The 12454-nt window shown below is 42.5% G+C and overlaps 1 protein-coding gene across 2 annotated transcripts in view; it reads right to left on the bottom strand.

Moving 5' to 3' along the window:
* Window positions 1-12454, bottom strand: part of LOC122557702 (doublecortin domain-containing protein 1-like) — a 554199-nt gene that overhangs the window by 236219 nt on the left and 305526 nt on the right. For both annotated transcript variants that reach the window (XR_015760126.1, XM_087996361.1), the window contains exon 18: window positions 10488-10616. Coding sequence is in view for 1 of the 2 variants with exons in the window: in XM_087996361.1 (XP_087852487.1) it covers window positions 10488-10616 (129 nt within the window). In the remaining variant the exon portion in view is untranslated. The remainder of the gene's footprint in view (window positions 1-10487; window positions 10617-12454) is intronic.

Here is a 12454-nt window from a genome sequence, read left to right as displayed (position 1 = left end):
CCAGGAAGCTGGGCACAGATATCATCAGGCCTCAGTCAAGAGGGAAAAGCCTTTAGTGAAGGTGTCCCAGCACAAAGGTCAAGAGCAGCCTCCAATATCAGTTCAGAGAGTTGAACATGGTCAGTCAGTCACAGGGGGTGGTCAGAATCAGGATCCTCTCCTTATAAGAGACAAAGAGTAGAATGTCAGACAGTCTACCACCCGCCTTTCTATCTTGCTGTACTTCTGGAATCAGAGAAAGACAGGTCTTAACGGAGATGGAAGTGGGTACCACAGCTATTTTTGTTGCAGATGGGGAGGGGTCTTGAGCAAGTGAATAGGCAGCACAGTGGGCATGCAGGCTTAGTTGTTTCAGGGGTTGTGGTGAGCTACAGTGATTGCAAGCAGTAACGAAAGTGGCACAGCATTAATCTCAGTGGAAGTGGGTACAATAGCAGAGATAGAGGGAGTGAGTGGTACCAGAGACAAGATACTGGTGACCTTCTACCAGCATTGCCAGGCATTCCTTCAGAGGGCTGAGTTTACACCTACCCAGGTGATAACCTCAGACCAGGCTGGCATGGTCTAGTGTTGTAGCCTTCACTGCTGGTCCTGGGAGAAGGAGGCATTGACTCTGCATCTCCCCATCCAGCAGGACCTCTGGGGACCCCTGCCCCAAAAGTGGGATCGCTAATTTACCACATCCAGGGCAAATATCAGGAAAAGTACAGGACATCTCTGGGCTAACAGTACTTGTCCCATCACAGAAGAGCCTTTTTAAAAGAGCCAGCACGAAGGGTGACACATTCTGGGATATCCCAGCAGTAGCGAATTGTTTTGTATATGGTGAGTGGTAAAATGAGACTAGAATCAGGCGAGAGGTGCACCATAGAAGCGGGGTGGGCAATTAATGAGTCAAGTTTGGCAAGAGATCTCACTGGGCCTCAGTAAGAAAAGCCTTCCATGAATCTCAACAAAACTGACACCTAGCCAAAGCACCTTAAGATTCAGCCCATTATTTACAATGTATTTTCTTATAAAATGCCTAGTTTGGAGTTTGTAATCAGCTGCAAGATATTTGAATTATTTTGTGGGTCATGGACATCACTGGCAATTCCCTGGCATTTGTTGCCTATGCTTTGTTGTGCCTGAGTTGGTGATGACATGCCTTCTTGAACTGCTTCAATCCATGTGCTGTAAGTTCACCCATTCTGTTGTTTGGAAGGCAAATCCAAAATTTTTATTCAACAATGGAGGAATAATAATAGCTGAAAGTCAAGACTGTACAAATTGGAGGACAACGTTCAAGTAATGGTGGCCCTGTGCATCTGTTGCTCTTGTCCTCGAGATCCTGGATTTGGAAGACATTGTTGAGGGAAACTTGGTTAGAGACAAAAAGAAAAACTGCAGATGCTGGAATCCAAGGTAAAAAGCAGGCATCCTGAAGCAAGATTACACCTGAAATGTCAACTTCTCCACCTCCTGATGCTGTCTGGTTTGCTATGTTCTTCCAGCCTCCTGCGTGTCTACGTTGAGGGAAACTTGCCAAATTGTTGTAATTAATTTTCTATCCCATACTATCTACTGCCACTGTGCAGGAAGAGAATATTTAAAATAGTAAACTGGGTGCTGATCAAATGGGTGGCATAATCCTGGATGATGCCACATTTCTTGGATGTTGTGGGAGATGTACACATCAAGGCCAAATGGATATTATTCCATCACAGTCCCCAATTATGCCTTGTAGAAGGTAAACAAGCTTGAGTCATGAGTCGCCTGCAGCAGGATTCCAAGGCTTTGACCTGGTCTTTTAGGTCTCAAAGTTAACTGTTGCCGGCAACATTAAATATGCATCCCATCAATATGTAGCTGAGCACAGAGGGATTTTTCCAAGAGGTCTCACTCATGCTATTTTATTTTATTCAGACTGATTTCAATAGGCATGAGTTGTCACCACCCACAAAATGTTTCTCTTCCTGCAACGCACTCACAACAATCTACTATTGTCTCATCCAATGACAAACCCATCTTATCGTCCTTTAGTAAGAAATCTGGATGAAAGGCTCAGTGATATGTCCAATAATTGATTGCTTTCAGAAAAGAGATACACTGCCTAACCTTAAAAGCACAAGTTACAGCTCCAAAATAGCAACCATGCGCAACCAGATCTTAGAAATCTGCCCTCTACAAAGTGATTTCCCTGAGAATTCACAAGCAGCTGAAAATGTGGAGAGAAACTCTTCTCAACGACAGCAAATGGCATATACATGTTAAAGAGAGGTACACCAGACAAACTTGATAATTCTATACATTAGGCACTGGTCTCCTGGTTGGTGAAATGCAGGATAATAACCAAAGACTAACCAGGAGAAAATTCTTTTCAATCTGTCATCTATAGTTGTCCAATATGGTGACTTTTGTGAGGTTTTAGTCAGATCCCAGTACATAGTTTTACTTTTGGCACTAATTGGCCAACTTAGTCTGAGATTGTTGGGCAAGCAATATGGGCGGCACGGTGGCACAGTGGTTAGCACTGCTGCCTCACAGCGCCTGAGACCCGGGTTCAATTCCTGCCTCAGGCGACTGACTGTGTGGAGTTTGCACGTTCTCCCCGTGTCTGCGTGGGTTTCCTCCGGGTGCTCCGGTTTCCTCCCACAGTCCAAAAGATGTGCAGGGTCAGGTGAATTGGCCATGCTAAATTGCCCGTAGTGTTAGGTAAGGGGTAAATGTAGGGGTATGGGTGGGTTTCGCTTCGGCGGGTCGGTGTGGACTTGTTGGGCCGAAGGGCCTGTTTCTACACTGTAATGTAATCTAATCTAATCTAAAAAAGCTATTGTAAATGTTCACATTGATACAAATGGAAGGTTGTGGTGTTTTGTTAATGGCTCTAGGTTGTAATCCAGAGCATCAAGCAAATATTCTTGGGCTTCAATCCCATAGCAGATGGTCAAATTAGAATTCAATATAAACCTGAGAGAGAAAGGCTGGTCTAGTTTCAACTATGTGACCATTGTTGATTGTTGTAAAAACTTTACTTGTTGTGGTTCTGTTCGCCGAGCTGGAAGTTTTTGTTGCAAACGTTTCGTCCCCTGGCTAGGCGACATCATCAGTGCTTGGGAGCCTCCTGCGAAGCGCTTCTTTGATGTTTCCTCCGATGTTGATAGTGGTCTGTCCCTGCCGCTTCCGGTTGTCAGTTTCAGCTGTCCGCTGTAGTGGTTGGTATATTGGGTCCAGGTCGATGTGTTTGTTGATGGAGTTTGTGGATGAATGCCATGCCTCTAGGAATTCCCTGGCTGTTCTCTGTCTGGCTTGCCCTATGATAGTAGTGTTGTCCCAGTCGAATTCATGTTGCTTGTTGTCTGCGTGTGTGGCTACTAAGGATAGCTGGTCGTGTCGTTTCGTGGCTAGTTGATGTTCATGTATGCGGATTGTTAGCTGTCTTCCTGTTTGTCCTATATAGTGTTTTGTGCAGTCCTTGCATGGTATTTTGTACACTACATTCGTTTTGCTCATGTTGGGTATCGGGTCCTTCGTTCTGGTGAGTTTTTGTCTGAGCGTGGCTGTTGGTTTGTGTGCCGTTATGAGTCCTAGGGGTCACAGTAGTCTGGCTGTCAGTTCCGAGATGCTTCTGATGTATGGTAGTGTGGCTAGTCCTTTTGGTTGTGGTTTGTCCTCGTTCCGTGGTCTTTCTCTTAGGCATCTGTTGATGAAGTTGCGCGGGTATCCGTTTTTGGCGAATACCTTGTATAGGTGTTCCTCTTCTTCTTTTTGCAGTTCTGGTGTACTGCAGTGTGTTGTGCCCTTTTGAATAGTGTCCGGATGCAGCTTCGTTTGTGTGTGTTGGGGTGGTTACTTTCATAGTTTAGGACTTGATCTGTGTGTGTGGCTTTCCTGTATACCCTTGTAGTGAATTCTCCGTTCGGTGTTCTCTGTACCATCACGTCTAGGAATGGGAGTTAGCTATCCATTTCTTCTTCTCTCATGAATCGGATTCCTGTGAGTGTGGCATTGATGATCCGGTGTGTTTCTTCTATTTCCATGTTTTTAATGATTACAAGCGTGTCATTACAAAAAAAAAAGAAAAAATGGCCAAACTAACACACAACAAAGAGGACACTACAACACACACCTGGGTTAAAAACCTCTCCCACAGACAGCTCACAGACACGGAAAGAACAATACTGGGCAAGGGACTCAACTACAACCACAGGGACGCCAAGACAGCAGACTTCCTAGCAGCACTAGAAGGCACACTCAGGAACAATGGACTGACAGAAGAGACACAACAAACAGTGAGACAAACTGTCGTACCTATGATAATAAGGAAAAGACAAACCAATAACCTCAACACCAAGGAGAGGGAAGCACTGAAATCACTAAGAAACGATAAGAACATAATCATACTACCAGCAGATAAAGGCAGAATGACAGTCATCCTAGATAAATCTGATTACATCCAAAAAGCACAACAACTACTTGCAGATATCAACACCTACCAAATGAAGGAATTTGACCCCACACCACAACTCACCAATAGGATAAATAACACACTAAGGAATCTACAAAAAAAACGGACAGATAACCAGAGCTGACCTACAAAGAATGAAACCGGAAAGCAACAACACCCCCAGATTCTATGGATTACCTAAAGTACACAAACCAGACATCCCACTCAGACCCATAGTATCACTGCCAGGGACACCATCATACAAACTGGCCAAAGAACTACAACAGAAACTGAAACACCTGGTCAGCAGATCCAAACACACTATACAATCAACACAGGAATTCTTGGACATCATCAGAAATATACACATAGACAAAGAAGAAACCATGATATCATTCGACGTGACGGCACTGTTCACTTCGATTGACAAAACCCTAGCCAGAGAAACAATAGCCAACCTACTGGACATACAGAACAGAAAACAGGACGCTGAACCTATCAACAAAGACGGCATACTTAAACTACTGGACTTGTGCCTCACAACACACTTCACATTCAACAACCAGATATACGAACAAATCAACGGAATACCCATGGGATCACCAATCTCGGGACTCATAGCAGAGGCAGTTATGCAAAGGTTAGAACAAACAGTCCTACCACAAATTCAACCCAAACTCTGGGTCAGATATGTCAATGACACGCTTGTAATCATTAAAAACACGGAAATAGAAGAAACACACCGGATCATCAATGCCACACTCACAGGAATCCGATTCACGAGAGAAGAAGAAAAGGATAGCCAACTCCCATTCCTAGACGTGATGGTACAGAGAACACCGAACGGAGAATTCACTACAAGGGTATACAGGAAAGCCACACACACAGACCAAGTCCTAAACTATGAAAGTAACCACCCCAACACACACAAATGAAGCTGCATCAGGACACTATTCAAAAGGGCCACAACACACTGCAGTACACCAGAACTGCAAAAAGAAGAAGAGGAACACCTATACAAGGTATTCGCTAAAAACAGATACCCGCGCAACTTCATCAACAGATGCCTAAGAGAAAGACCATGGAATGAGGACATACCACAACCAAAAGGACTAGCCACACTACCATACATCAGGAGCATCTCGGAACTGACAGCCAGACTACTGCGACCCCTAGGACTCATAACGGCACACAAACCAACAGCCACACTCAGACAACAACTCACCAGAACGAAGGACCCGATACCCAACATGAGCAAAACGAATGTAGTGTACAAAATACCATGCAAGGACTGCACAAAACACTATATAGGACAAACAGGAAGACAGCTAACAATCCGCATACATGAACATCAACTAGCCACGAAACGACACGACCAGCTATCCTTAGTAGCCACACATGCAGACAACAAGCAACATGAATTCGACTGGGACAACACTACTATCATAGGGCAAGCCAGACAGAGAACAGCCAGGGAATTCCTAGAGGCATGGCATTCATCCACAAACTCCATCAACAAACACATCGACCTGGACCCAATATACCAACCACTACAGCGGACAGCTGAAACTGACAATCGGAAGCGGCAGGGACAGACCACTATAAACATCGGAGGAAACATCAAAGAAGCGCTTCGCAGGAGGCTCCCAAGCACTGATGATGTCGCCTAGCCAGGGGACGAAACGTTTGCAACAAACACTTCCAGCTCGGCGAACAGAACCACAACAACGAGCACCCGAGCTACAAATCTTCGCACAAACTTTGAACTTTACTTGTTCTTTTATGTAGTTTAGGGAAAGAAATCTATCACCCTTCCCTGCTCAGAGAGCCAAGTGGTTGATTCTAAATGGCTTTCTCATTATGAAGGATGGGCAATATAGCCAGTAATGCCCACATCCTGTGATGATTGTTTTTTAAAAATGGTCCAGGTAATCCCCTCATAGCTCTTTTATCAGCTTCATACAACACTCAAAAAGTTGATAGTTGCACCAATGTATCCAACATTAAAACAAACCCAAGAGAATGCAAATGTGGAAATCTGAAATAAATCTGTTCTGAAGAAGGGTCACTGGACTTGAAGTATTATCTCTGATCTCTCTCCACAGATGCTACCAGACCTGCTGAGATTTTCCAGTACTTTCTGTTGGGTCAATAATATATAGTGCCATAACAATAATCATTTAACCATTTTCTTTATAAATACTAAGAGATATTTTAAAAATACAATTTGCAATCCTTAAACACATCATTCCTACATATTCTTGCTCATACCATGTTAAGATTAACGCACCATTTCCTATTCTCAGTCAGTCATACTGTGTTGCTTAAAATGAAGAATTTGTTTAACTGTCTTTGGCTGATAAAAGACAAATTTGATACCACCACAAACTACCGCTTTTATTTCATATATCTAATTCTCATTAAGAGAAGCTGGTCATTGATGCAGTTGTCCTCTACCTCAGCTTATCAATGAATTAAAGAAACAAAATAAGTTTATCATTTCAAAGATTATTTCTCAGCCATGTATTCTTACTGCGTTTACACCAGTCAGGTTATTTTAAAAAAAAATCAAAATCTTTCTATCTGAATTAGTTGAAGAAGAAAAAACTTAATTGAAACAACATCCATTTATATCACTCATGATGTTTTTTAGAAACTTAATGCATTTCTGGCCACTTCATTAACCAAGTTAATGATCCATTTGAATGGGACTAAACACCTGCTCTTAAATGGGGCATTCTGGCCAGAAAGCTGACCCATTGACACAATTGGTCAAGCTACTAAACAGGGAGTATGCCATTATGAGAGTGGTGGCACAATGATATTGGCAATTCAATATCAGAACTAGGATTTTAAGCAGTATACTTACACTGAGTGTTATCTTTTAGAGAAAAAAGTGGCACTTGGGTTTCCGAGCAAAAAATAACTGAGATATGACACCACACAACACAACCGCTTAATACTGTACCATGGTGGTCCAATGTTCACAATCTTTGCTAATCCATTGAAAATAAACAGATACATGCCTGTGTAAAACTATCACACAAAAGGAATGCCATCAATTGCTTAAAATATTTGTATGCCCCATGACAGAGTAAAGTCTTAGCTGGAATATTTGTTATGGAATTGAGGTTAAGATCTGACCGCAGCCTCTGCACTGAGATGGCAAAATCAGTTCAAAGCAATCCAAATTTTCATAACAACAGTAAAATGCTCAAAACAGGTCAGACAAGATCTGTGGAGAGAGAAAAACAGAGCTAATATTTTAGGTTGAATGTCTGAAAAGTTCAAAGTTATCAACCTGAAATGTTAACTCTATATTTCTACCTCTTCACAAATGCAATCCTGAGCGTTTCCAGCATTTTCAGATTTTTATTTCATTTTCACTTACATTCATTTCAGGTCTCTTGCACTGTATTTTTGTTTAAAAATAATTAGATTCGGAGGTGCATTTTTGTTTATATTTTGCAGGTTGATTCCATTCTAATTTGCAATTCTATCCACAGCAAATAAGAATTGTAAGATTTACAATAAATAGCAGAAATGGACCATTCACGTATTGAACTAGCTTCGTCATTTAACAAGATCATAGGTACACTGATTAAAGCAAAACTCCATTTTTCACTCTTAAATCAACAACAGTCAACTGCCATGTTGATCAAAAATCTGTCTAATTAAGCTTTGAATATACTTGGACAACAGTGTCTATTGCTTTCTGGGAAAATGAATTCCAAAAGCTAATGACTCAGAGACATTCGTCTGCACGAGTGCAGCTTTAACAACATGAAGAGCTTGACACCATCTCAGACAAGAAGACAGTGAGGTCTGCAGATGCTGGAGATCAGAGTTGAGAGTGTGTTGTTGGAATAGCACAGCAGGTCAGGCAGCGTCGGAGGAGCAGGAAAATCAACGTTTCGGGCCGGAGCCCTTCATCAGGAAATGGATTCCAAAAAGATTCCTGATGAAGGGCTCCGGCCCGAAACATCAATCTTCCTGCGCCTCGGATGCTGCCTAATCTGCTGTGCTTTTCCAACAACACACCCACCATCCAAGACAAAGCAGCCTGCTTGATTGGTATCACATCCACAAGCATCCACTCCCTCTACAGCCAGCACACACTAACAATAGTATGTACCATCTACAAAATGTACTGCAGAGATTCACCAAAGGACTATATCTAGCACCTTCTACACAAAGAAATATTACCATCTTGAGGTGAAAAGCAGCAAATACGTGGAAACATGACCACCTACACATTCTCCAAGACAATCACCGTCCTGACTTTGAAATATCACTGTTGCTGGGTCAAAGTTTTAGGACTCCCTCCTCAGCAGCATTGTGGGCGCACCAACATCAAATGGACTATAGGAGTTTGGGTTGACAGTTCACCATCACTTTCCAAGGGCAACTAGGCATGGACAATTAATGTTGGCCTACCCAGCAGAGCTCATAATCCATTAATGAATAAAAATAAATTTCTCCTTCGCTCCATCTTAAATGAGGTATTACTTACTTTTAAGCTGTGTGCTTTAATTCAAGATTGCATCCATGTCAAGCTGCCTCAGAATCTTCAGTAACATCACCTGTCCTTCTTCTAAACACCAATAGGCTCGATTGATCCTCATAAGACAATCCCTTTGTGCCAGTGCTCAACTTTGCGAACATCTCCAAACTAATTCCAATGTAAATAGGTCCCCCTCAAGTAAGCAGACCAAAACTGTACACAGTACTCTGATAGTCTCATCAAATCCCTGTACACTTGTACCAAAAGCTTCCCTACTTTTATACTTCATTCCCTTTGAAACATAGGCCATCATAATTCCATTCTTTACCTAGCTACTATCATTTTGTGATTCATGTCTAACAAAAACCGGAATCAGCTATACTGCAGCATTCTACAGTCTCTCTCTCTCTCTCTCAACTTAAGTAAGATGGTTTTTCTGTTCTTACTGCCCACTTTCCCCCTCATACTTCCTGTTGCTGTGCAGATCTCAGAAATCCATCTGCAGTAGCAACTTCCAGAACCAGAAGTCAAAAGTCCATGCTGTGCACAGACCGTCTGAACAGCTTAGAGTGAACATTCCTTCCTGCCAAAAAGTGGAAAACCTTCCATTTCATTCCATTACACCCTATTTGCCATTTCTTTGCTCACTCATTTAAACTATCAGCACCCCTTACATAATCTGTACACTCCATACAGCTTGCTTTTCTAACTTTGTATCGTCAGAAAATTTGGTTACAAGACAATTAGTTCCCTCATCTAAGATATACCAAATATAAATAGTTGAGGGCCTAATACTGACCCCCATGTCACTCCTCAAGTTACAGTTTGCCAAGCTGAAAATGACCCATTTAGTCATCTTACTTTGTCACTGTTAGTTGGCATCTTCGTGCTAATATCTCACCTTCAACACCATGAGCTCAAATCTTGTGCAGTAATATTTCGCAGCACATTTTGAAATGCCTTTTGGAAATTCATATACAAATCTATTGGTTTCCCTAAGTCAACCCTGATATCACATAATCAAGGATTCTAATAAATTTGACACACACAATTTTCCTTTCACAAAACCACATTGCGTCTTCCTGATATTGTTATGAATTTCTAAAAGTCCCACTACTGCTATCTTTTAATCATGGATTTTAGCATGTTTTCAATGACAGTTGTTAGGCTAACTGGCCAATGGCTTTCTGCTTTCAGTCTCTCTCTCCTTTCTTGAACTGTGATGTTACAATTCTGGCATTTTACATTCCAATCTGATTACATTCCAATCAGTGTGAGCTTTTCAGAGTCTAGGGAATTTTGGATGTCTCTCCATGCTAATGATGACCCAATCAGCACTCTCTTTCCTTGCTGTATAAAATGGCATCTGTTTCTTATGTGTAATTCTTTTCAGTACAAAATAAAAAGTTTTAACTTCTTGTCCCTTCTGTACTAACAAGCAGTCATTTAAAAATGTAAAAAAAACAGCTATGCTGAATCTACAGTGAATTTTAGCAGAACTTGATTGCACATAACAACTTTGCACACAATTTCAGGCTTTCTTTCTCTATTACTGACCTCTTCTTCCAAATTGCTGTTCCGCCCCTGGTCATTTAAAGAACACGACTCAAAATGTTGTCGAGTCTGGATCGCATCTACACTTAACTTCAGTTCCCCAATGTAAGTTAGAACCATTTCAGGATGAGCCTATGGAAAGAAAAAACAACAAAAGAGATTTAAGAGAACATCACTTTACTAATGCAGGTATGACATCGCACACTAACGAACAAAGAAGAGAATACTGTGATTGCACATCTTCAATGGAATTGCAAAGTTTTCATCCAACACTGACATCATGTTTTCTACCTAAGAGGAAAGTATAAAAGGAAGCACATATATGAAGTAATTTTGACCATCTTCGGAACGCGGAAACATTCCAAGGCCAATAAAGCCATTACTGTTGAAACACAGGGAAATACAGAAGGCAGTCTGCACACATTAAGATCTCATGAACAACAGTGAAATGAATAAGACAAATATTAGGGGTGGCCTTAGCCTAATCCACCTTTTGTGATGTTGGCCAAGACACCAGGCCAACATCCTGCCCTTCTTCAAATAGCACAATAGGAATTTGTAATCTCATTTTAGCAGGACAGGCTATCCTACAATTCAACATAGTCTTAACTACGTTGTCTAAATTCTTTATATGGAATATCAGCCAAGATTATAAGCTAAGTTCCTTCAGGAACCCAATCAAATTAAGGACAGAGGATGGAGTCCACAGCCAAGAGGGCTACAGGGGATGTCTGAATGTTTTTTTTATCAGACAGCAACTCCATTGAGAGAGGTGGGTGCTGCTGCTGTAGGTGAGAAACTGCAAGAGCCCTGTCTGAAGACATAAATGATGCTAAATATATAGAAAGCCCATGGTCAAGTTATACCTGCTCCAGAGGTGTCTCATAACATCTCTGAGCCAATTGATTTGAAAATATCTATAATAGGTACAACTGGCAGACCAACATAGCAGAGGGGGATCCCCTGAAATAGTGTCAGGGGATCTTTTCCAACCACCTAGAAAATGTCAATAAGGTATTGGTTTAACATTCATCAAAAATGCTTCTGACAGTGCAATGGTACTTCGCAAGAATTTCAGCCTCAATTCTTGTGACCAGGTCTTGAAGGGGGATTGAAACTAAAACTCTCTGACTCAAAGACAACAGCGCAACCAATGGAGGCATAGTAGATATCCCTCCAGCTAAACTCCCAGAAACATCCCTTCCAACGTCACCCTATCGACACCCTACTGCCAGGAGGCCTCCACCATTTCATCTACACCATCTACAGGCTCCAGCCATCACTGGGGAGAGATCAAACTCCTGGAAAATCAAATCAACTCATGAAGGGTAGCCTCAATTGGTTTTAATTCATGAACCATTAGCACCATTGGACAGGTGCTTTGAAAATAGTCCAGAGGCAAGCATGTGCCTGGATCAGTGGTGCTGGAAGAGCACAGCAATTCAGGCAGCATCCGAGGACAGGCAAAATCGACGTTTCGGGCAAAAGCCCTTCATCAGGAATAAAGGCAGAGAGCCTGAAGCGTGGAGAGATAAGCTAGAGGAGGGTGGGGGTGGGAGAGAGTGGCATAGAGTACAATAGGTCAGTGGGGAAGGAGATGAAGGTGATAGGTCAGGGAGGAGAGGGTGGAGTGGATAGGTGGAAAAGGAGCTGGGCAGGTCGGACAAGTCCGGACAGGTCAGGGGATCGTTTCTGGAGGTTAGAAGCTAGGATGAGGTGGGGGAAGGGGAAATGAGGAAACTGTTAAAATCCACATTGATGCCCTGGGGTTGAAGTGTTCCGAGGCGGAAGATGAGGCGTTCTTCCTCCAGGCGTCTGGTGGTGAGGGAGCGGCGGTGGAGGAGGCCCAGCACCTCCATATCCTCGGCAGAGTGGGAGGGGGAGTTGAAATGTTGAGCCACTGGGCGATGTGGTTGATTGGTGCGGGTGTCTCGGAGATGTTCCCTAAAGCGCTCTGCTAGGAGGCGTCC

Source organism: Chiloscyllium plagiosum, unplaced genomic scaffold, assembly GCF_037043375.1.
Source record: "Chiloscyllium plagiosum isolate Xiang-an unplaced genomic scaffold, Cpla_swu_hap1 HiC_scaffold_18, whole genome shotgun sequence".
NCBI classification, from domain to species: domain Eukaryota; kingdom Metazoa; phylum Chordata; class Chondrichthyes; order Orectolobiformes; family Hemiscylliidae; genus Chiloscyllium; species Chiloscyllium plagiosum.
Note: the sequence above shows the minus strand (reverse complement) of the source record. Positions and strands in the feature narration are given on the sequence as shown.